This window comes from Stegostoma tigrinum, chromosome 22, assembly GCF_030684315.1.
Source record: "Stegostoma tigrinum isolate sSteTig4 chromosome 22, sSteTig4.hap1, whole genome shotgun sequence".
NCBI classification, from domain to species: Eukaryota; Metazoa; Chordata; class Chondrichthyes; order Orectolobiformes; family Stegostomatidae; genus Stegostoma; species Stegostoma tigrinum.
The window spans coordinates 44927501-44951372 of NC_081375.1; the positions used below are offsets into that span (position 1 = coordinate 44927501).

The 23872-nt window shown below is 41.1% G+C and overlaps 1 protein-coding gene across 6 annotated transcripts in view; it reads left to right on the forward strand.

Annotated features, from left to right (window-relative positions):
- Positions 1–22113, forward strand: part of LOC125463642 (myocardin) — a 600727-nt gene extending 578614 nt beyond the window's left edge. For 4 of the 6 annotated variants that reach the window (XM_059653806.1, XM_059653807.1, XM_048555183.2 and 1 more), the window contains 5 exons: positions 639–1655; positions 5264–5359; positions 12488–12616; positions 13241–13316; positions 15044–22113. In XM_059653806.1, the coding sequence (XP_059509789.1) occupies positions 639–1655; positions 5264–5359; positions 12488–12616; positions 13241–13316; positions 15044–15609 (1884 nt within the window). In that variant the 3' untranslated portion in view covers positions 15610–22113. The remainder of the gene's footprint in view (positions 1–638; positions 1656–5263; positions 5360–12487; positions 12617–13240; positions 13317–15043) is intronic. The other 2 variants (XM_048555182.2, XM_048555184.2) reach the window with 2 other exon arrangements.
- Positions 22114–23872: the final 1759 nt, after the last annotated feature.

Sequence of the window (23872 nt, forward strand, 5' to 3'; positions counted from 1 at the left end):
CACCTCTCAGCCCATCTCTGCATCCTGTCAATGTCCCACTGCAGCCTACAACAGCCCTCTATACTGTCAACGACACCTCCAACCTTCATGTCACATGTGTTTACTCTTTGTGTATAATTTCTTGTCTGAATCAAAACCATCTAAATCTTTTGAATGATTACAGGAAGGTTCTAACTGGCTTTACAAGTGAGCATTAAAGGATCCATGACTGCTTTGAAGATGATGTGTTCTCACTGCAAAAGAAAATTGCTCAGTTATTTGTCCGACTAAAATTTGCAGGACACTGCTAAGAACAAATTTGTCGTCACTTTTTCCTACATAAAGAATAGGGTACACGTTTCAGAAGTTTGAAAGTTTCCCCAATGTTGATTTAAACCACTATTTAAATGCGTTCATCTCTTAGTGCTATGCCAATGCTGTGACTACATTTCTAAACAACGTCTTTGGTTACAGAGTACCTTGTAACACCTTGCATATATGAAAGACTCCGTATAAGTACATTCCTTTCTATTCCATACCAGAAAAGCAACATCATGTATTTCCGCAGTCAGTAGGGTGTCTGAATAGAGGTGTTTGTTACTGACTCAGTCTCGGACTAACCCTACACAATTTGGGCTTTCTTTCTTCACCACACACAGGTATCCGAGTTGAGGCAGCAGCTGAGAATACGAGGTCTACCAGTGTCTGGTACGAAAACCGCACTCATGAAGAGGCTGAAACCGTTCCAAGACTCAAAGAGCAGCCCCCTGCCAGCCAGCAGTACCAGCACCAGCTCGTCAGGGTCGGTCAGCGAGATGACGGCCGTGACTTTCCCGATGACTCCCGTGACCACTCTATCAACCTTTCAGACTCAGACCGCGACCACAGTGTTGCCCAACGGATTTTACCCGTTTGGCAGCACCAGCTCGACACCTCCCATTTCCCCGGCGTCGTCCGATCTCTCTGTCACCGGATCTGACTTGAGCGGGTTGCCAGATACCTTCAGCGATGTGCCTGTGCCTTCCCCCGTTCACCTTAGTGCTGAAGACAGCCTGATGAGTAGCATGAATGGAGGCAGCGTCCAAGTGGAAATGGACGGCTTTGACACCCATAAGGACAAAATGCTCATGGAGAAGCAGAAAGTTATCGATGAACTGACCTGGAAGCTCCACATGGAGCAAAAGCAAGTGGAGGAATTGAAGATACAACTTCAGAAGCAGAAACAGAATAACCAGCATGACCCACAGGCATCCTCCCAGTCACTCTTCAGTGTAGCTGTTAAGCAGGAAAACCTGATGTCCAGTTGTCCATTTGCAGCACAGCAGGTGAATGATAGAAATGCAACCCCGATGATATCCTCCACATCCAGCAACAGTTCTACAGAGAACCTGAACACGTCCGGTACCCCATCGGGAATGGCTAACAGCCAGGCATGCGTGGAAGCTGTAGAGCACAATGCAGTGAGGTCTCCGCCATTTCTGAGTCCACAGTGCTCCCCTCAGCATTCTCCAGTGGGAGGCCTGACCAGCAGCCCTCAGCATGCCAGCCTTCCCCCATCTCCAAACAATCACTTCCTCCTGCCGGTGTCACCTGGCCCCCAGAACGGAGACGGTCGCAGTGTTTCACCCCGTCAGCTTCAGCCCATTCCGGCTTGCAACAGCCAACTCAAGATGCAGGTAAAGGTCAAATTTGCTGCAGATCACAGGGTATTTTGTAGTTTTGGAATGTTGGCACATTTCCTGCCCACATACTGCACAAGGGTGTGGCAAATGAACATGGCCAAAACTGAACCATTTTCCATTATCAATTACAGTGGCACTGCTTAAAAGATTTAAAAACTTTCAGCTAACTCAGGTAGGATCAGCTGTTCAGGTGGAAGTTTATACATTGCAAGATGAGGAGATGGTGGTTGAATGGTAATGTCATTGGACCAGTGGGGATATGCATTGAATTGACTGAATAAATATGGAATTGAAAGCGAATCTCAATAAAGATGAATTACGTTGAGGTTGTACGGGATGTTGGTGAGGCCTCTTCTGGAATACTGTGTCCAGCTCTGGTCTCCCTGTTATAGAAACGATAGTATTAAGCTGGAGAGGTTTTATTTGAAATCACAAGCTTTCGTAGCACGGCTCCTTTGTCAGGTGAAGAGCCTAAAGAAGGAGCAGTGCTTCAAAAGCTTGTGATTTCAAATAACCCTATTATACTATAACCGAGTGTTGTGTGACTTCTGACTTTGTCCACCCAATCCCAACACTGGCATCTGCACATCATCGAAGGGGCTCAGAAGAGATTTACCAGAGATGTTGCCTAAAACGGAGGGTTTGTGTTAAAAGGAGAGGCTGGATCTTTTTTCACTGGCATTAGGAGGTTGAGAGGTGACCTTACAGAGGTTTATAAAATAATGAAGGGTATAAATAAGGTGAAGAGCAAGTGTCTTTTCCCTAGGGTGGGGGATTCCAAGACTAGTGGGCATATTTTTAAGGTGGGAGGAGAAAGGTTTTAAAAAGACATGGGTGGCATTTTTTTCACATAGGGAATAATTTGTGTATGGAATGAACTTGCAGAGGAAGTGATGGATGTGGGTACAGTTACAGTTTTTAAAAGATATTTGGATTAGCAAAAGAAATGTTGGGAGTGAGATGGGCCGAGTGCAGCCAGGTGGGACTAGTTTAGTTTGGGATTATGGGTGACATGACTTGGTTGGACTGAAGGGTCTGTTTCCATGCTGTATAACTCTATTACTCTATTATATGACCATTTAAAAAAATGCTATCATTTGTTATAATCTGTTTGGTGGACGAAATCTGCCACTCTTACCTGGCCTGGCCTACATGTGACTACAGATTCACAGAAATGTAGCTGCTTCTTAAGAACCCTCTGAAACAGCCTAGCAAGTCACCCAATTCAAGAGCACTTTGGGCACGGGAAACAAGCTTTCCTGATGATGCCCACATCCCAGAGACAAATAAGGAAAAATATCCCCTAATTAATGTATTTTGATTGAATAGTATAAAGGAAATTTGGCATTGAATCCCTATGTTGTAACTGCCCTTGGAATGCTTGATGGAACAAAGTAGAGAGAAACATATCTACAGAAGGATGTAACTGCTTTGGAAGTAGTATAGGGGAGATACACTGATTTGATGCTTGGGATGAGAGTGTAGTCCTATGATAAAAGGCTGAGAAAATTGGACCTGTACTGTCTGGTGTTTAGGAACATGGGGAGGTGATTTCATTGAAATGGACACAACAGGGCAGGGCAGGCATTGAGAGGCTCTTTTCCCGGGCTGAGGAATCTAGAACAGAGGGGTACCACCTCGGGCTAAGAGCTCAATAATTTCGGACTGAGATAAGTAGAGATATCTAAACTCAAAGGGTTTTAAATATTCAGAATTCTCTCCCTCTGGAGGGTTGTGAATGCTCTGGTATTGAGTAAATTTAAAAACTGAAAAGACTGCAGGTGCTGTAAATCAAGAACAAAAACAGAAGTGGCTGGAAAAGCTCAGCAAGTCTGGCAGCATCTGTGAAGAAAAAAAAAGTAAGAGTTAACATTTCAAATCTGATGACCCTTCCTCAGAAATTCCTCTCAATGTGTGTAACCTGAGATGGTACCCCTCTGTTCTAGATTCCTCAGCCTCTCAATGCCTGCCCTGCCAAGTCCCTTCAGTGTTGTGTCCATTTCAATGAAATCACCTCCCTATGTTCCTAAACACCAAACAGTACAGGCCCAATTTTCTCAGCCTTTTATCATAGGACTATGCTCTCGTCCCAAGCATCACATCAGTGAATCTCCACTGTACTACTTCCAAAGCAATGCATCCTTCATTAGATATGTTTCTCTCTCTACTTTGTCCCATTTAAGATTGAGATAGTTTTAGTTTTGATCTTTCTGGGCATCAAGCGGGGAGTGGTCAGTTGAGGTAAAACAGTTGAGGTAAAAAATCAAACTTGCTTGTGTAGATTAGCAGAGTAGTCTTGAGAAGTTATGTGGCCTACTGCTTCTCCTATTTCTTTATGTTTTTACTAAGCTTTATTCTGCATGCTGTGTAGACTTACAACTTGGAGTAATGATCACTGCCTGCAATGAAAAACATGTGACATTGTAGCATCTTAAATGAGAGACTGAAGTTTGATAAGTGCTATTACTGTAGCTTTCTCCCTCATGTAATAACAGAATCACACTAACCACAGTGTCTATAAGGGACAGACTCTGACAGTTAGCTTATGTGGTCAGATGGGGGTGGGGTGAAAACAGTTTAATTATGCAGGATGATGAATAGAACAAAATAGACTAGCCTTTATTATCATGTGCACTCGAAATGAGTGCAGTGAAAAGTTTGTAATGTCACCTCTCGGCGCTATTTTAGATACATGGTACCTCGATACAGATACGTTGTGTTGTTATGGAATTGAAATAGTACAAAAAGACTAGCATGGGAACACAGAATTTAACAAGTCCAGAATGTTATTAAGAAGTATCTTTAAAATACTCAAGTTCTTGTCCTCTTTCACATACTTAAACCACCACCTCTGTGCCTCCAACAGCATCTGAAGAGGAAGGCCTATGGCCTACAGTCCCATTGCAGTACCAATCAAAGCCCTTAGGAGGACAGTTATAGACCACCTAAAGGCCTGGCCTACAGCTGCTGGTACTAGCCCCTATACTCCACACCACATCCCTTCCCATTGTCCTGGTTCCTCCTTAACATTGGAATTTTAGGGCTGTACTTATGCTGTCAGCCGCAGCCGCCTGCATGGCTCTACTGAGTGTTAAGAGCTGCCAGCTTCCAAATGGCTGGCTACTCTTGCTGGGCGGGACTTGTATCGCTGAGGTTCTGATCCCAGAGAAGGGTGTGCCAACAGCCTTACCTCTACCTGATCAGTAAGAAGGGGGCAGTAAGAGTCTCTCAGCTGCTGTTCGGTCAGGTGACAAGTCCCCTGACGTACCAACAACACGCACACATTCTTGAAACCTGTAAAATCAATGTGATAATTTTTTTTTAAACTTTGCATGATTTGGAAACATAGTTGCAGTCATTCAAATGCTAGTACTTGTGAAAGGTTCTGTAATTATGTAAGGTTCCACATCAATGCCAATAAATTATTGCAGAGGAAGAACCGTATATACAGCTGAAGAAACTGACTTTACATTTTTTTAAGCTTTTGGCAATAATTATTGAAAATGTAACCATTTATTGAGAATAATAATTTGGAAAATCTGCCAGGTTAAAGAATCACTTTTGAATAATGTCAAATATCTTCACTATCCCTTCTACTATAGGCCACAAAAGGACAGGAGCCTCAGCACCAAAATGGTAGCCCACAATTCCAACAACAGCTCCAACAACATATAATACGACAGCAGATACTCAGAAAGGTATTTATAATTAAAGGCTTAATTTCCTAGGAAACTACTTTGAGATACTTTACAAATCAGGTCGAGTATTAATTTGTTCCTTCGCCCCTTAGGGGCACAATGGCATGCAGAGACAAACCGAGAAGTCAATCAGTGTGTGTGGTGTATGCCAGAGAACAAAGGATTGCCTGACGCTGCATTTAGGGAAATCTCGCAGTTGTCCAAAAAATAAAGTAATCGCTTAGTTTGCAGTTTGTTTTAGGAGCCTGTGGGAGAGATGATCAGATGAGAGAAAAGGCATCTAGTGACTGCACGAAATACACCAAAACGAAATTGGTTACAGACCAAGTCTGAACAGGGAACTTTAGTGTGGAAATGGTGGATACTATTTACTAAGATTTGGATAGGATAAAAAGAATAATGTCAGGCCTAGTGGTATTATCACCAACTGATTAAGCCAGGGACCCAGTAATGTTCTGGGGGCCAATGTTTGACTCTTGCTATGGAGGAAAATAGAATTTGAATAAAAGAAATGTCTTGAATTAAACAACTAGCAATAACTGTGAAACCATTGTTAATTAGTTTGTGGACTTGCTCGCTGAGCTGCTGTGTTTGATTGCAGATGATTCATCACCCCGCTAGGTAACATTGTCAGTCTGCCTCCAGTAAAGTGTTGGTGTTCAGTCCTGTTTGTAATTTATATGCCTCGGTTTGCTGGGGTCATTGGTATTATTTCCAGTTCTGTTTTTATAGTGGTTTGTATATCAGATCCAGCTCAACATGTCTGTTAGTGGGGTAATGGTTTGAATGCCTTGCCTCCAGGAATTCACTGGCATGTCTCTGTTTGGCTTGTGCTATTATGGATGTGTTGTCCCAGTTGAATTTGCGTCCTTCTTTGTCAATGTTTATTGAGACCAGTGAGAATTGGTTGACTCTTGGTGGTTTGTGGTGTTTGTGTATCCTTATTGTCAGTTTTCTTCCAGTTTGGCCAACATAATGTTTCTCACAGTCCTTGCAAGGTATTTTCAGTATTACATTAGTTTTATTGGTTATAAGCATGGGATCCCTTGAGTTAATCAGTAGCTGCCACAGGTGATTGTTGGTTTGTGGACCTCGGGGTCTAAGTAGTCTTGTGGTCAACTCTGATATGTCTCTAATGTCCAGTAGGGTGACCAGTGTGTCCGGCTGTATTGTGTTGTCTTGTTGTGGTCTGCCACAAAGGTAATGGTGGATTGTGCTTTCTCGCTATCCATTCCTTTTAAAAATTCCACATAGGAGCACTTGCACAGAGTTCCTAAAAGGAATGGATACCCAAAAAGCATAATCCACTGTTACCTCTGCGAAAGACCACGACAAGAAGACACAACACGGCCAGACACACCAGTCACCCTACTGTATATCGGAGATATTTCAAAGATGACCACAAGACCACCAGCCTGAGGTATCAGAGTAGTCCACAAACCAACAACCACCCTGTAACAGCCACTGTTGAACGTAAAGGATCCCATACCCACAACCAATAAAATGAATGTAATGTATAAAATATCATGTGAGGACTGTGAGAAAGATTACATAGGCCAAACAGGAAGAAAACTGACAATAAGGATGCATGAACAACAGCTAGCCACAAGAGACACAACCTATTCTCACTGGTCTCAACTCACATGGACAAGGAAGAACCCAAATTTGAATGGGACAATACATCCAGAGTAGCCAAACAGAGACATGCCCGGGAATTCCTGGAGGCCCAGCATTCCGACTGGAGCTCTATCACCAAACATGTTGAACTGGACCCGATGTACAATCCACTGATAAACAGAACCGGAAGTGATGCCAATCACCTAGCTAACCAAAGCATATAAATAACAAGCGGGCCAGAACACCAACGCTTCACCAGAGACGCACGGACGATGTTACCTAGCAGGATGACAAAACATCTACAGTCGAACACACCGGCTTGGCAAGCAAGTCTACAACCTCATCCACAACCCAAGCTAAAAGCCTTCTCAAAAACTTTAACCATCTTTGATTTGTTGGGAAAGCTCATCTGGTTCATTAATGTCTTTCGGGAAATGATTCTGCCATCTTTATCTGATCTGACTTACGTGTGACCCCAGAGGCACAGTGATATCAAAGAGTCATACAGCATGAAAACAGACCCTTCGGTCCAACCAGCCCACGCTGAACATAATCCTAAACTAGACTATTCCCACCTGCCTGCTCCTGGCCCATATCCCTGCAAACCTTTCCTATTCGTGTACACTTCCAGATGTCTTTTAAATGTTGTAATTGTACCCACATCCACAACTTCCTCAGGAAGTTCATTTCACATGTGAACCACCCTGTGTGGGAGGGGGAAAAATGTTTGTAAAGCCTTTTTTAAATCTCTCTCCTCTCACCATGAAAATGAGTCCCCCATCCTAGAGAAAAGACAACTACCATTAACTCTGCCTATACCTCTCATTATTTTACAAACTTTTATCACGTTGCCTCTCAACTTCCTACACTGCAATGAAAAAATGTCCCAGCCTATCCAGACTTTCTCTATAACTCAAACCTCCCCTACCGCAACATCCTGGTAAATCTCTTCCTAACCCTCTCCAGCTTAATAATATCCTTCCTATAACTGGGAGATGACAATTGGACACAATATTCCAGAAGAGACCTCACCAATGCCCTGTACAACCTCAACATGACTTCCCATTTCCTATTCTCAAGGGACTGAACAATGAAGTCAAGCGTGCCAAAAGCCTTTTTAACCACCCTGACTGTATCTGAATGCAAACTTCAAAGAATTATGTACCTGCCCCAGCTACCCAAGGCCCTACCATTAGTTGTAGAAGCCGTACCATTGTTTATTATACCAAAATGCAGTACCTCACATTTATCCAGATTGAACTCCGTCTGCCATTTTTCAGCCCGTTGACCTATTTTATCAAGATCCTTTTATAATCTTAGAAAACCTTCTTCACCGTCAACTTAGCCACCAATTTTGGTTTCATCCGCAAACTTACCAACCATGCCTTCTATATTTTCATCCAAATCATTCATATAAATGCGGTTGACTCTTGACTGACCTCTGTTTGATTAGGAATGGAAAATAAATACTGGCCTGGCCAGTCATCCCATGGACTTTAAAAAAACTTAGTTTGATTTATTTTCTGATGAATGAATTTTTCAAATCTTTTGCTTTGCCCCACATACTATAGTTAACACTTTTCTTACTTAAAATATATTTTATTCCTTTGGCTAAAGGTACACTGGCAGTCTCTTGTGCATGTGTTCAGTATCTGGCATCCAGAGTTTCAATAAACACAAAGTTAGGATCAAGCTACAAAAACAGAAATTGCCAGAAAACCTCACCGGGTCTGACAGTATCTCTGGAGAGAAATCAGAGTTAACGTTTTGGGTTCAATGACCTTTAGAACTGATGGTAGCTAGGAAAAGGTTGTTTTTATGCAGAAGTTCGAGTGGGTGAAGGTGATTAAGGCGTAAATAATACGTGAAAATAGAGCCCAAAGGGAAAAAAAGAACAGTTGGACAGACAAAGTGGCAGGTAACTGAAAGCTCAGAGTCCTTTGTGCAGACAGAATATAGGTGTTCTGTGAAGCGGTCACCCAGTCTACGCTTGGTTTCCCCACTGTAAAGGAGTCCACATTCTGAGCAGCGAATGCAGTAGTCTAGATTGTGGGAAGTGCACGTAAAGCGTTGCTTCACCTAAAAGGTGTATATGTGAGATCTTGGATACTGAGGAGAGAGGAAATAAATGTGCAGCAGTTACACCTTTCTGTGTTTGCAGGGGAGGATGCATGGGGCTGTGGAGGCTGTGGGGGGGGTGTGCAGCGTTGGGCATTGGGTGTTGGTCATGAAGGAGGAGTGGGTCATGGTGTCCCAGAGGGAATGGTCCCTACGGAAGGTGTGTTTGGAAGGGGAGGGGAATACGTGTCTGGTGATGGTATCCTGCTGGAGATGGTGGGAATGGCAGCTAATGATCCTCTGGATGTCCATGCTGGTGGGATGATAAGTGAGGGCAAGGGGGACCCTATAGCTATTGTGGGAGCAAAGAGAGAGGGTGAGGGCTCAAGTGCGGGAGACAGGTCAGACCCAGCTGAGGACCCAGTCAGCTAAGGTCCAGGGGAATCTTCGGTTGAAGAACAAGGTGGATATTTCAGAGGCCCACTTGTTGAGGTTAGCATCATCAGAACAGATGCGACGGAGACGGAAGAACTGGAAGAATGAAATAAAGTCTGGTATGCGGATGAATAATCAAGATAACTGTGTGAGTCTTTGGGTTTATTGTGGATATCGGAGGCCAGCCTGTCCCCAGAAATGGAAACAGACACGTTAGGGCAGGGAAGGGAGGAATCAGAGCTGGACCAAGGTGAAGGTGAGAGCAGTGATGGAATTTGGATATGAAATCAATAAACCTTTCCATTTCTGGATGAGAGAGAGAAAGCCACATCGATGATATTATTGATATACCAGAGAAAGAATCGTTGATGGGGGCCGGAAAAGGACTGGAACAAGCAATGTTCCACATACCTCATGAAGTGACAGGCTTAACTGGGGCCCATGTGGGTACCCATGGCCACACCTTTGACCTGAGAGGAGTTAAAGGAAACGTTGTTCAAAGTGAGGATGACCTCAGCCAGACAGAGGAGAGCAGTCGTGAATGGGAATGATTCAGGCCTATTTTCCATGAAGAAGTGGAGAGCCCTGAGACCAACCTGATGGGGGATGAACGTGCAATGGGATTGCACATCCATGTTAAAGAGGAAGCAGCTGGAGCCTGCAAACTGAAAATTCAGAACTGACATGAAACATTAGAGGAATCACAGAGGTAATTGGGAAGGGACTTGGTAAGGGGAGAAAAACTGAGTCGAGGTAGCAAGAGATGAGCTCTGTGCCGCAGGAGCAGGCAGAAGCAATGGATCTGCCCAGGCATTCCTATTTGTGGAAGCGAGCTGTTGGGAGACTTTGGAAAAAGGGGATGGGGGAGGTTACCTAGGCACATCACCTAGCAGGGTGATGAAACATCTGCATGGTGGGGTCACGGTCCAGAGGGTGATAGGACGGAGTGTCTGAGAGCTGGCGCTCAGCCTCTGCAATGTAGAGGTCAGTCTGCCAGACAATAACAACACCACCCTTATCAGCAGGCTTTATTACAAAGCCAGGGTTGGATCTAACTACAGTGAGCTCATGGGGAGATAAATTAGAATGGGTGAGAGGGCAGAGAAATTGAGGCGACCAGTGTCACTTTGACAGTTCTCAATGAACAGGTTGAGTACAGGAAAATACCCAGAGGGAGGTGTCCAGATCGAGGGAGAGTGTTTGAGGTGGGTGAAGGGCTCTGTAGGACAGTGAGAGGTCTCTTGTGCATCAAAATGGATATGGAGGCGAAGTCAATGAAAGAGGAGTTCATGTTGTGCCTGATATTCATGAAGGAGGGGTCACAGAGGGATAAAACTGAGACCTTTGCTGAGGACAGAACGATCAGGATCGGAGATTGGAAGGTTAGGAGGGATGATGAATACAGAACAGGAGGTGGTACAGGGGATTGAACCACAGGAAAGGGGAAGGGTGGCAGTTTCTGGAGGGCCATGGATATCCCCTTGTGTTCCTTGAAGCCTGAAAGGAAAAGTTTCTTGTTGGCGTGGCAAGTGAGTCGGAGGATGAAGTGGAGTTGAGCAGCAGGGCACCACTAAGCCAGTGTGATGTGATGCTGATGGAGAGAGATGTCAAGAGTGTGCATATGACAATGCATGGCACTGAGCATGGATCTCAGGATGCAGCGAGAACAGATGTCTGTGGAACACTGAACAACATGGAGACGCCTATGATGGTAGGTGGATTCAAATCACTAAGGATGAAACTTGAGTTGGAATGCATGTGGTGTGAGTCTGAGCCGGAGGTCGTCATTAAGGAACGTGTTTTAGCCATGGAAACACAAGGAACAACAGCAAAATTAATGACAGTGAACAAGAGAAAAGATTTGAATGGAAATCCTGTCAGAGAGAGGAGCAGAACTTCATCCTGGTCGTCATGCCTACAAGAGCTGTGGAAAAGAAGTGAGAGAAATACTAAGTAAAAAAAAACCGAAAGAACTTAGGAACGAGCAAGCCAATTTTCATTATGACATCTGACTTTCCAGTACTAATATCAACTGGGATCATAACAAATTGTAGAGGGGCAAATACTTGCCTTCCAATCGTAACTCACTCACTTTTCTTGGCTGTGCAATTTTAAAACTGATGTGTTTGACATGTCAAAATTCACAATAATAATACATCTATTCTCTTACTTGAGGACACAGTTGTTAAAGTGGTCTGTAAGAGTGTCATTGTGATTACTAATGAGAAGCTGCAATGGATTGCTCAAAATTTCCTTTGTCAGCTGTAAGTTGGTACATTTGTCATGCACCAATGCTGGACAATGTGCCAGCATTCATCGTCGACTGGAATTTGACTAGGCAAGTAGAGATCTACCACTTCTATATTTGGTCTGTGGAGCTACATTCCCTCTAACTATTCATACAGCTGTGAGCACCTCCAAGAAATCAGAAATCACCATGAACCAGAACTGCCCCCATGCCTCCATCGCTCCCATCATCTCCTCCCATACCTCCTCCCGTCAGCTACGCCCATTACATCATCTACCATCACTCATCCTATCTTCAGTTCTCTCTTGAAACAGTTTAAAACTCCAGATTTACTCATTGTTTGAGCATTTCCCTAAAGCTTAAATTGCAGTGCAAAAATGTAGCACAGAACTGCAATCCACCATTTTTATCGAGAATCTTTTTTTTAAAACCAGTTGCATAAAGTAGAACTGAAGAAGCCCAGCCCTCGAACTCTTCTTTTGTCCAATAGTTGATTTGTTGGAAAAATGACTTTCAGAAATGTGAGCAATTTGTGAATTTAACATTCAGGCAATAAGTGAATAAGCATCTTAATAAAGAGACAAATCACACCTTGGTGAGATGACTGACTGGTGTGAACACGACAGACAAGTATCTCCTTGGGTAATCTCTTCGACTGTAATGTGGCATGTCCCCAGTAATAAATAAGCTCATTTTTTTTATTGAGGTAGAAGTAGCTGTTAGTACTAATTAATAATCTTGGTATATTTCTGTTGGGTTTATTTATTTAGATGAATGCTTCTCACTCTGCAAATCAACATGGCCAAAAGTTTGTCATCAATACTACTCAATTCTGTAGTTCAAACTCAACCCTTAACAAGATCAAACAACCTCCTTCGTATGAAGATGCAGTGAAACAGGTAAGAAATAATTGAAGATCATCATTGGGCAGTTTCAGCATTTCCTTGTAATCAGCTAAACTTGCTTTATTCGGATGAAATGCAAACTACAGATTTCACGTGACAGTGAACCATACTTAGAAATTCATTAAATAAATGGTATATATATCAGCTCATTTCTGACACTGTAGAAGGCATTGCGTAGTTGCATAATTCTATTTTACTGTTCTTGATTCTTTTAATTATTTTCCTACTACTTGAACAGATATTTCTTCACAGCAGTTCCAGTAATACCATCCCACAGTTTTTGATGAGAACTGTATTTTGAAAATCCTATTGATTTTTCTACTGACATTTTATCTGTGTCAGTTTACAAAGGTATAAAATGAAAATTGTAACATGCAGAGTATTAACATGATCACGTGGATTTTTTTCAGCTACTTTTAGATAATTGTGTAATTTAGTGTTTTTTTTAAGGTTTATAAATGTACAGCCTTAGAAAAGTCAGTTATTATTGATTTTATTAAATTGTAAGATGATAAATCTTGTTTAATATGGACTGATTAGATCTATGTTCTGCTCACTATGTGATGATCAGCTGATTGTTTTTAAGCATACATTTTGGTTGAGACTTACTTTATGTAGTTTAATCTTGTATATCTGCAGCAAATGTCGAGAAGCCAGATGGATGATCTTTTGGACGTGCTGATTGAGAGTGGAGGTGAGAATTGTTACCTTGACAATGGATAATCAAAAATTATTCAGTCACTGAGCGTGAGCTGTTTCTTTTCTATTGTAAAATCCTGGTAATTTATCTTCCCTAAGTTCACTATTGTTCATTTTTTACAAACAACTGTAATGGTTTCTGATTGGATATTAGGCAACTGGTATCATCAATCTTTTTTACTCTTTCTTAATATAAAACAAAGATGAGCATGGTATGCAATATGTGCCTGCCTTTCTTGTATACCATACCAAATGTGGCACACTCAATATGGCAGATTTACAAACAAGCCTTCATTGTGGGTATGCATGGTAAACTGAATTGAAGAGGAAATGGTGTGGTGGTAATGTCATTGCAGTGTAATCCAGAAAGCTACATTAATATTCCTGGGGGCATGAGTTTGAATCCCATCACCACTGAATTCAATAAAAATCTGAAATAAAAGTCTAGTCCAATGGTGGCCATGCAACTACTGTCAATTCTCTTATTAAAAATGTCTGATTCGCAGGTGTCTTCGAGGGAAGGAAATCTACCATCCTTACCTCCATGTAGCCGCAGGCAATACGGTTCTCTGTTAACTACTTTGTGGGTAATAAATGCTGATCTAGCCAGTGACACCCACATCTCATAAATAAAGTTAAAAATCCTCAAATTCATTGTGGTTTAAGTGTAATCGAATATAACTGACACGGGAAATGTAACTTTTATTCTCTCTCTGAAGAGTGTATCTTGCCTTGCTACAGCGAGAAAAGTCTACATTTTAAGATCAGATAAAAGTACAGGCGAAGTTAAACTCTGATCTATCCCACTTGTGAAAAATTACAAACACGCTCGATCGTGGATGGAGTTTAATGCCCTTCCCTGAAGCGGGTTTGAAGGCATTGGGACCCTTGCAGGTGGGAAGATGGTGTTTGGGACCCCCTGAAGGCATGTAGTCAACCTTCCTGCCCCAGCACATTTGAGACCCTTGAGTGGACAAGCAATGTCCGCTTAAACAGCCCTTTTCCCTGGCAGTCACCATCAGGAAAGTGTGGAAAGCAAACTCTCTAGAGGAGGGGTTCCTTATACAATACACAATGGGGACATGGAGGTCGGGGCATTGGGGAGGATCAGAGAGCTACCTACGTGCCCTTTCTTCACACCACCCTGGCCCCCTTGCTAGTGACCTCACCCCACACTGCCAGACCCCACCCTCCCCCACCGTCCTCATAGCCACTTGCAACCTGGGCCTTTCACTGATCCTGAGCCTCTGGTGAGTGCATTACTGGCAGGTGTCAGGGATCAGATTTCTGCCCGTTGTTCCCAGGGAGAGCTATCACTGACTAGCACTTAACACAAGCATGTTGCCTCGCTGGCAATGACCCTGGGCTTTCACCAGCTCTCCACAAATGGATGTACCTCACCTTCACCCACTTATTGCCTGTATTAAATTCTGCCCTGTGTGAGAATAATACATGAGAGATTATCTCATTGTAGGCATTGTACATGGTATTTAAGAAACATGTTTTTTATTTCAACAGCAAATCTTCAAAACTGTTGTAGACCATTTTTTATTCAAGTTTATTTACAAAATCAACTATGTATGAAGTTTCAATCCCTCTCAAAAGCATTCTTCTAAATGACAAATTTTCTGATTTTCTCATTGTTCCTGATTCATACTTCCTGCAAGCAATAAACTTTATTTCCTGATGCTATTTTCTTAGTACAACTTATCTCCTTTTCAGAAATGCCACCAAATGCAAAAACTGACCATCATTGTGCTCAGAAAACATTGCCTCAAATCACGGTATCGTCAGGAACTTCCACTGTATCTGTGCCTAGGACATCGTCAAGTCCTTTTAGCCGCATGTCTCCTCCCCAGCTATCATTTGACCATTGCACCAGCAACAGCGACAATCAGCTTCAGGCCCTGTTGAATTCCCGCAGCTCTTTGAATCGGGGCAGCGATCTTGCATTGCTTAAAATTGGCAGTGAAGATTCCCAGCTAGACAACGTGGCCGAGGGCTATTCTGGCAACGCCCGAGAGGACATGCTGAATACTCGAGACATTCTGGAAAACCCCCTGTCACCGATGGATACCCAGATGTCACCGTCCCCCACGCATGCCCATGTTGTGAACCTCGGTCTTACAGAAACTCCCTTAGAGAACATGGACTGGTTGGATCTCACACCACCTAGCTCAGCAGCTGGTTTTGGATCTGCTGGCTCCACCACACCAAGCATCTTCTCTGCAGACTTCCTGGATGTTACAGATCTGAACTTAAACACAACCATGAATTTACAATGGTAATATGCAGAATCGGCTAAAAACTATAAGTATGTTTGACGCCATTCAAATTGGGGTGTTAGATAAAATACAAGTATACTGCTAAGGTATACCAGTCAAAGAAGCCATGTTGGCAAAGGTAAAGTCAATGAAATGATCAAATTGATCAACCATAAGATGATTACTCTATGGTTGTTGCATGTCGTAATATCCAGGTTACTGAAAGTGTTAAAAGCTTTATAAAGTGCATTCACCGCGTTTTACTGGAAGCAAAGTGAACATAAAGTCCATTGCCAAAGAGTCTACATCTAAATCTGACTGAATTGGCAGGAAAGGTCTAAAAGGACTGAGAATATTGGCCAACTCTCATTCTGGCCTCGTGCACACAATCTGCATTATATCTTTTGTACATAGTCTACATTTGCTCATATCTTTTGCAAGACTTTTTATAACTTTTATCGAGAAAAGGATTCTTTACTAGACAAGCAATATTTGCTATCCTGAATAATGGAAAGTATTACAATACTGGCGTCTTTTCTGAACCGCATTTGCAATGTCACACTACTTTATGCAAGTATTTGATTATTTGTATTGTGAATATGTTATGGTTCACTTTGCACAGTTAACAGTAGAGGAGTTGTCACTGTTTGCCTTCTTTTTAGACGTTTTTAGGTGTTAAAATGTTAGAAGCCATTCCATGCAGATGTTTGGTAGTTTTTTCAAAAATTAATAAGTTTATGAAAATGTGCAGTGTATTGCTTTGCATTACAGATGCTTTCTAATAGACTTGGTAGTATTTGAGGGTGTTGGAGGAAGGAGGTCATGTTTGATATTTAATGAAGCAACATGCCAACCCCTGTCCCTCCCCCATGCCCACACCCCCAAAAAGGGTACCACTTTGTCAAAAGTGGTAAATTATCCAATCATTTTTTTGTAAAGAAAGCAAAACCAAGGTTAAAAAAAATTGTTTGTGCTGAGGTTGTGATTCCCTACGAGCATAGGAAAATGTTAAACCTGAGTTCAATGCACAGTAGCAAGCCAGCATCAGACTTGGTATGATATGCAATTGTTTTACAACTAACTTGGGAACTGACCAACAAAAACTATTTTTTTATATTTTCCACAAGTAATCTTGAGGCCCATAATTTAAAAAAAATAAGGAAATGAAAAATCGATTCTAACGGGAACAAGAATGAATTAAAATTAGACATCACCTGTTTCAATCCTTGTCTTAGTGTAAAGAAAATAGTCTATTTTTGGTAATTTTTATTCAAGGCAACAAAGTGCTCAACAAAAAGTATTTTCGTATCATTTTGTATCTTGTATTATCCCTTTCTACAATGATATTTAAATGAAAAGAACTTCACATTGCCTCTTTTGAATGGCATACTATACAGAAATCTCTGGCCAATTCACGATTGTGAAGTTTGAGGAAGATCTTTTCCAAAGGATTTGCTTGTTTCCCCTTTCTAGTAGTAGTGTGGCTGGTATAAAAATAATAATGGCCTATTCGCCCTAATTAATTCATTATTTTCAAAAAAAATTTTTTAAAAGCATAAAAGGTATTGTGCAGTTAATTAGTATTTAATGCTCACAATGTTTTATCCTGCCATTCCTTATGATTATCTAGTTTACCTATTTGCTGACTACTTGCACAGACTTCTTCAAACAATCAGTAAAATGCACAGATCATTTTGAAAAATGGATGATAGGAATCAAAATGATTGAAAGGGATAGACAATCATCTTAAAAGTACATCAACCCAAGAGCAGCAATTCATGGTCCAAGTTCCTTATTTATTCTCCCTCTTAATCTCTAATATTTCCTGAAATGCCTTTTTGAGTTCAATAATGCCTATAAGGTATGAATGATCATTCTAACCTACATTTAATTATATCCCATTCCAATGTTAACACATTGTCTTGTGTGACTCTGTGATATGACAGTGGTTGCTTGTAAACTGGATGAAACACATGGGCTTTAGCATCCCTTGCACACTCGTATAATTGATAACAACAGTACATTTTTGACAGTTAAATTGCTTAATCCCATATCAATGTTTTGAACAATTTACAAGTCTATCCATGCCTGGAAATCGTTCTTGTGCTGTATTGCAGAAAATGTTTCCTACTGATTTTGCAGCCTCTGTATGGGAGACTTACAAAGCAAATGCTGTCTCTTTTTCTTTAAAGCAATGGTGATCAATGTTCGACTATTGCAACGTACTGGAGCAAACTTTATAGCATATTCCAAATCCAAAGTGCTGCATCAGGTTTCATTTAATCCTGAAATTCTCGAGCTCACTTCTTTCAAGCCCTGCTTCTCATGCATTAAGTTTATAAATCCAAGATGTCACTATTAGGAGGTAAAGAGTTATCTGTTTTTACAGAAATACTAAAACATTTGTCTACAGCCATCAAAAGAATCTTTGCACAATTTAAAAGGCCAGCAAGCAGATCTCCTGATGGATGACAGGCTAAAAAACAAATATGTAGATGAAAGGTTTGAAACCAAGAGAATTGTTGACTTGAGCAGCAATGTGAGACTATGTGTTCTCCTACTGTAACAGCCCTAGTCAGAAATACGAGAATCAAAAGTCATTCACGACCAGCATTACAATGGCTTTGTTTGTGTATTGACATTATGATGCTTTTCCAATTGGAAAATATATTGACCAAATCAATTTTTGAAAAGAACATTATTTTATTTTGGCACCCCAACCCCTCTACTGTATCACGACCTAATTCTGAAATATCAAAATTGATCAGCAAATGGAACAAAGTAGGTAAACCTCAAACTATCTAAATTTACTACTAATTTGGAAAATTGCAAAAATGACAAAGTATGGTCAGGTTTCTGAGACCCCTATCTAAGGGAGGGCATTGCCCATTGACTTCAAAGAAAGCTGCCCGAAGGAAGTAGTCGTCTCTGTGACATAATCTTCCCTTTCCAGCTGGCAATTCACATCAAACACCAGGGAATATCTTAGTGTAAACTTCAAAGATGCCAACCAGCAAGTAAATAGCCAATACATTTGAAATATTCTCTCATATCCAGCTAGGAAGTTAAACACATCTGATGTTCTATGATTTTAAAATTTCAGAAAGCAAAGTAAATGATTATGACTGAATTGAGATCGAAGCTAATACAAGCTTCAAAAAAGAAAAATAGAAACACGGAATTTCTTATCCTAATGGAAAATATAAACATTCCCCAAAATTTAACTTTCTTTTAGGGCCAATGATTTTGGAACTGCACTAGTTATGAAGTGATGCCACTAAAAACCCAGTTACATTCAAAAATATATAAATTTATCAGTAGTTTTTAGAGTGAAACCAACACTAGTGGAATTTCGTGTAAATTCAATAGATTTCCATTGACTGCAGTTAAAATTGCACGCTTTGGAAAAGCAAACTATTACAGACAGCACAGACTGGATTTTGTGTAATATTCTGTGTACATACAAACTCCTACAGTTGTTGAGAATTTCAGTGGAATGATGCCGTTGAATGCTGACTGTTTCACAGTGATTGCTACTGCAAAATCTGGGCCTGTGTATTCGAAGCAACTGTTTTAGAAGTAGTTGTCAGTAGAGTGACTTGAGCCATCTCAAAAAATTATTAACGTAATCATAATTGGCAGCAAAAGGCAGGAACTGAATGGATTCTTTCGAGTAACATTTTTGTATTAGTTGCATAATTTCAAACCAAAGTCTCAAAGTGCACATAAGTAATTTCCGTTTCTGATGTGGTGTGCATTATCTCACCCTGTAAGGCCACGTCCCTTTTTCCTTTAAGCTCAGAAAACCTGTATAGATGTTAAAGTAAACCAAACCAAATCTAATAGAGGTACCACTCAAGTTAAAACAAAAAACAATTTGAAACAGCTTGCCAGCATAAAACACTATTAAGCTTCCCAACACAACTCAAATCAGAATCAAATGAACTGAGTTAACAAAGCGTCAAGCTGGATGAACACAGCAGGACAAGCAGCATCAAAGGAGCAGGAAGGCTGACATTTCAGGCCTAGACCCTTCTTCAGGGTCAGCCTTCCTGCTCCTCTGCTGCATGGTCTGCTGTGTTCATCTAGCTGTACGCCTTGTTATCTCAGATTCTCCAGCATCTGCAGTTCCTGGTATCTCTGAAACAAATGAACTGAGTGTTTGTTGCAGATTTAACTTGAGCTGAATGAACAGTCTTCCAATCTGGAAAAGAAACCTACTCTTCCTAGTAACATCAGTGAGTCCCTGGTAAAACAACAACAGCAGTCAGTTATACCGCTGATCTGTCTTACTCAGGTATCACATTGCCAAGACAACAACTCACCACCCCTTACTAAGCTCAGTCTCCTTTCTTGGTTCATCAACTCAAGGAGCAAATAATGTTGAGCCCATTGGAACCATGCAAGGAAACCTCAATGTGATTGCACCTCAACAATAATCTAGATGCCTTGTTTTCCTGTTGCAGCATATTCCACCTCCACACCATAAAAGGCAAAACATACGATATAAAAACTGAAAAAGAACTGTGGATGCTGTAAATCAGGAACAAAAACAAAGTTGCTGGAAAAGCTCAGCAGGTCTGGCAGCATTTGTGAAGGATAAAACAGAGTTAACGTTTCGGGTCCGGTGACTCTTCCTCAGAACTTAAGTTTTTTTTTGTGCAAAATGTACAGTATTTTATATTGTACATGATTGTGGTGGTTCTTCAATTGGAACTAAGTTATACACCCATTCAAAAATTATTTTCTCTTCCTGGTGTTGGCTGCTCATACTGGAGGCCTGTGCCATTCCAGAGATAGGCAATCTATATTCAGATAGTGCATCAGAAATATAGTAGGGCATCACCAGTTGACTTATTCTCTTATATTTTTCCTTCCTTAATCCTATACAGTCTGCTTGTTATTAGACATTTTCTATGCCCATGTTTTATAAGTGTTACCCAATCAGAATTGACAAGCAGTGCATACGATGTGGTAACATTGCTGATGTAAAACTGCAGCTTGCATGTTACTTTTGATTGCATCAAGATAAAGAGGCATGATCAGAATTCCACCTTTTAAATCCATATGACCAAACTGTTACCTGTGAAATTCTTCACCAAATATCTTCCATATTAAACCTGAAGTCAACACATTGGGTAAAAGAAGCCCAGCTCTACCTCTCCGTGACCTGACCTCTACCTGTGGCAAAAATCGCTGTAAGTTAAAACACTCAAGGTTCTCACATTTAAAATGAACTCATTTGTTTCAAATCCAGTGATAAGTAACATCTTACATGGGGTTTTACATACAAGTATGGAATTGAGCAGCAAGGGAAACTGGAGATCTGCCTCTCTGAACAAGTAATTGGTACAAACAGCACAACTACAGTTTCTAGAGTGTTGCCACTGGTTCATTGAGTTTTACTATGCATCATTAAAAGCACATAGTTGTTTATAGTAAATACTAAAAAATTAAATTGGACAATTCAATATATGGCAGTTTTGTTTTGCTATTTACTGCCCTCTTCTTTTCTTTACCTTTGATTTTCCTTACGCAGCTCGTAGACTGGTGCCATTAATGGCCTTTCTCTATTATGCTTGCCTCAGAAGAAGTGTCTTGCCTCTGCAGACCTCCTGTTACAACGGGCTAGGAGCACAAGGAGTCAGAATTGTGGGTCTTGGTGAAACCTGTATTCTGCCATTGTATTGAAATAAACCAAAGAGATTTACGGTGAGGTTGCCCTGAGCACAGGATGCAGCATATTAACATGATATGGAGATGTTAGGCTAGGGTAGACAAAGTCGGAAGTCCCACGACACCAGGTTGTTGTCCAACAGGTTAATGTAAAATTACAATCTTTCTGAGCACTGCTGCTTTGTCAAGTGAAGTGCACTTCACGTGACGAAGAAGCAGTGCTACGGAAGTTTGTGACTTTAAGTAAATCTGTTGGACCATAACCTGGTGGTATGTTAACTTGCAAGATGTTTTGTACAAAATGAATAATTCCCAACTTCTAGTACTTAAGCAAATGTAAATTGTGCCACCTGCTTTCTGAGCTAAGCATCCCACAAAAGATTTGATGTGAAATGAGACCTAAGGAGATTTCCTTTTAGATATTCAAAGATCTAACCTGTTTCATGACCTAACAACAGTACCTGCCTTCAGTAAATATGATCAGGTTTTCAAATTTTCACTGCTAAAAAAGCCTTCGAAAGCACAGTGTTTCACGATGACAATTGAGACTAATGTAGGGAGCAACAGCCCATTGGTATAAGATGACCACCATATCAAACTGCCTCAAAGAATCATTGGTACTTTGACCAACCCTGTGGGCTAAATTCTTTCTGTATTCATATATGCCTTATTTTTGCACTTTGTAAATATATGTATTTTCTCATGGTGTACCATTTAACACAATAAAAATTTTGCTTTGTGTATATAACGGCAATAGTTTAGAAGCCAAAGTATTAAAAGAAAAGCTACATAAACATTAAAAAAAATGTTTTGGAACTGGGTGTTCTTAATAAATCAAGTATCATGATACAACTGGTGTTTAGTTTTACTTACCTTGTCTTTTTGAGATCCCTCTTCAACCAAGATCATGTTGACATTAGGTCAAGTGTTGCCTGTTGTCATTAAAAATAAACAGCAGAAGAAATGGAGCTCAAATCTACATTTGTTCCAAACAACATAATGACCGTGGATTGGAGCAATCCAATGAACTGAGATGTGTAGTAGAAGGAAAGCTGTTTTCTAGCCTCAAAGCTAGAACAAAACCATTACAATTGGCCTTTCTTTTAATTTTAAGGCATCAAAATCACAATCTTTTAGACCACATGACATCAGAGCAGAAGTAGACCCATGCGTCAACTCTCCCATTCAATAAGATCGTGGCTGATCTGATAATTCTCAGCCCCATGTTCCTGCCTTTTTGCTATAACTTAAAAATCTGTATATCTCAGCCTCAAATACCCTAACGCCATGACAGCCGACTGAAGTAAATAATTCCATGGATTTAATACAGTCTGATGAAAAAAATCCTTGTCATCTGTCTCAAGCGAATGACCCCTTACTCTGAGATTACATATGCTGGCCTCAGACTCACCCAAAACAGGAAACAACCTTTCCTCAGATACCCTGTCAAGCTCCCTAAGTATCTTATGTGTTTCAGTAAGATTATCTCTAATTCCTTTAAATTCCAATGAGTACAATCTCAGTTAACTCAACCTTCGCTCATAAACAATCCCTCCATACCTGGTATCAACCCAGTGAACCTTCCCTGAACTACCTCAAATGTCAGGATATGTATGCTTAAATAAGGGGACCAAAAACTGTGCTTAGTATTCCAGATGTAGACTGAATAGCGTCTTGTTCAGCTTTAGGAAGACCTCCTGATTTTAAAAGCATGGTGGCTCAGTGGTTAGCACTGTTGCCTCACAGCCCCAGGGACATAATTTCAGCCTCAGGCAACTGCCTGTGCAGAGCTTGCACATTCTCCCCATATCCATATGGGTTTCCCCTGGGTGCTCCGGTTTCTTCCTGCAGTCCAAAGTTGTGCAGGTTAAAGGGTTTGGCCATGCTAAATTGTCCAGGGATGTGCAGGCTAGGTGGGTTAGTCATGGCAAGTACAAGAATAGGGTGGTGGGGGAGGAATGAGGGGCTGGTTGGGATACTCCTCAGAGGATCAGTGTGGACTCAATGGGCCAAATGATCTGTTTCCACATTGCAGGGGGTTCTATTATTCCATTTGAAGTAAAAGAACTTTATTTATCTTCCATCTTACCATTGAATTTGAATGCTAACTTTTTGTGATTCATGCATAAGGACTCCCAAATCCCTCTGTGCAGTAGCTCTCTGCAGTCTTTTTCCATTAAAGTAACATTCAGCTCTTCCATTCTCCCTGTTAAAGTATATTAATTCACATTGTCCGAAATTATGGCCTTTTTAATATGCCCGCAGTTTTGTCCACTTGCTTAACCTGCCTGTAGGCCTCAATAGGATCTCTCGCTCATCCTCATTACTTGCCTTCCCACCTATTCTTTGTGCCAGTGACAGATTTGGTTATTCTGCGTTCCCTTTCATCCAAGTCATTATTGTATGGTGTAAGTATCTGTGGATCCAGCCCTGATACCTGTGGCACTTCAAGTTGTCATCCGGAAAATGCCACCCTGACACAAACTCTCTGCCTTCTATCCATTAACCAATCCTTTATCTGTACTAACATGCTATCCCCAAAGCTATAGCCTCCTTTTAAGTTGCCTTAGCTGCAGGACCATGTAAATGCCTTTTTAGAAATTCAAGTATA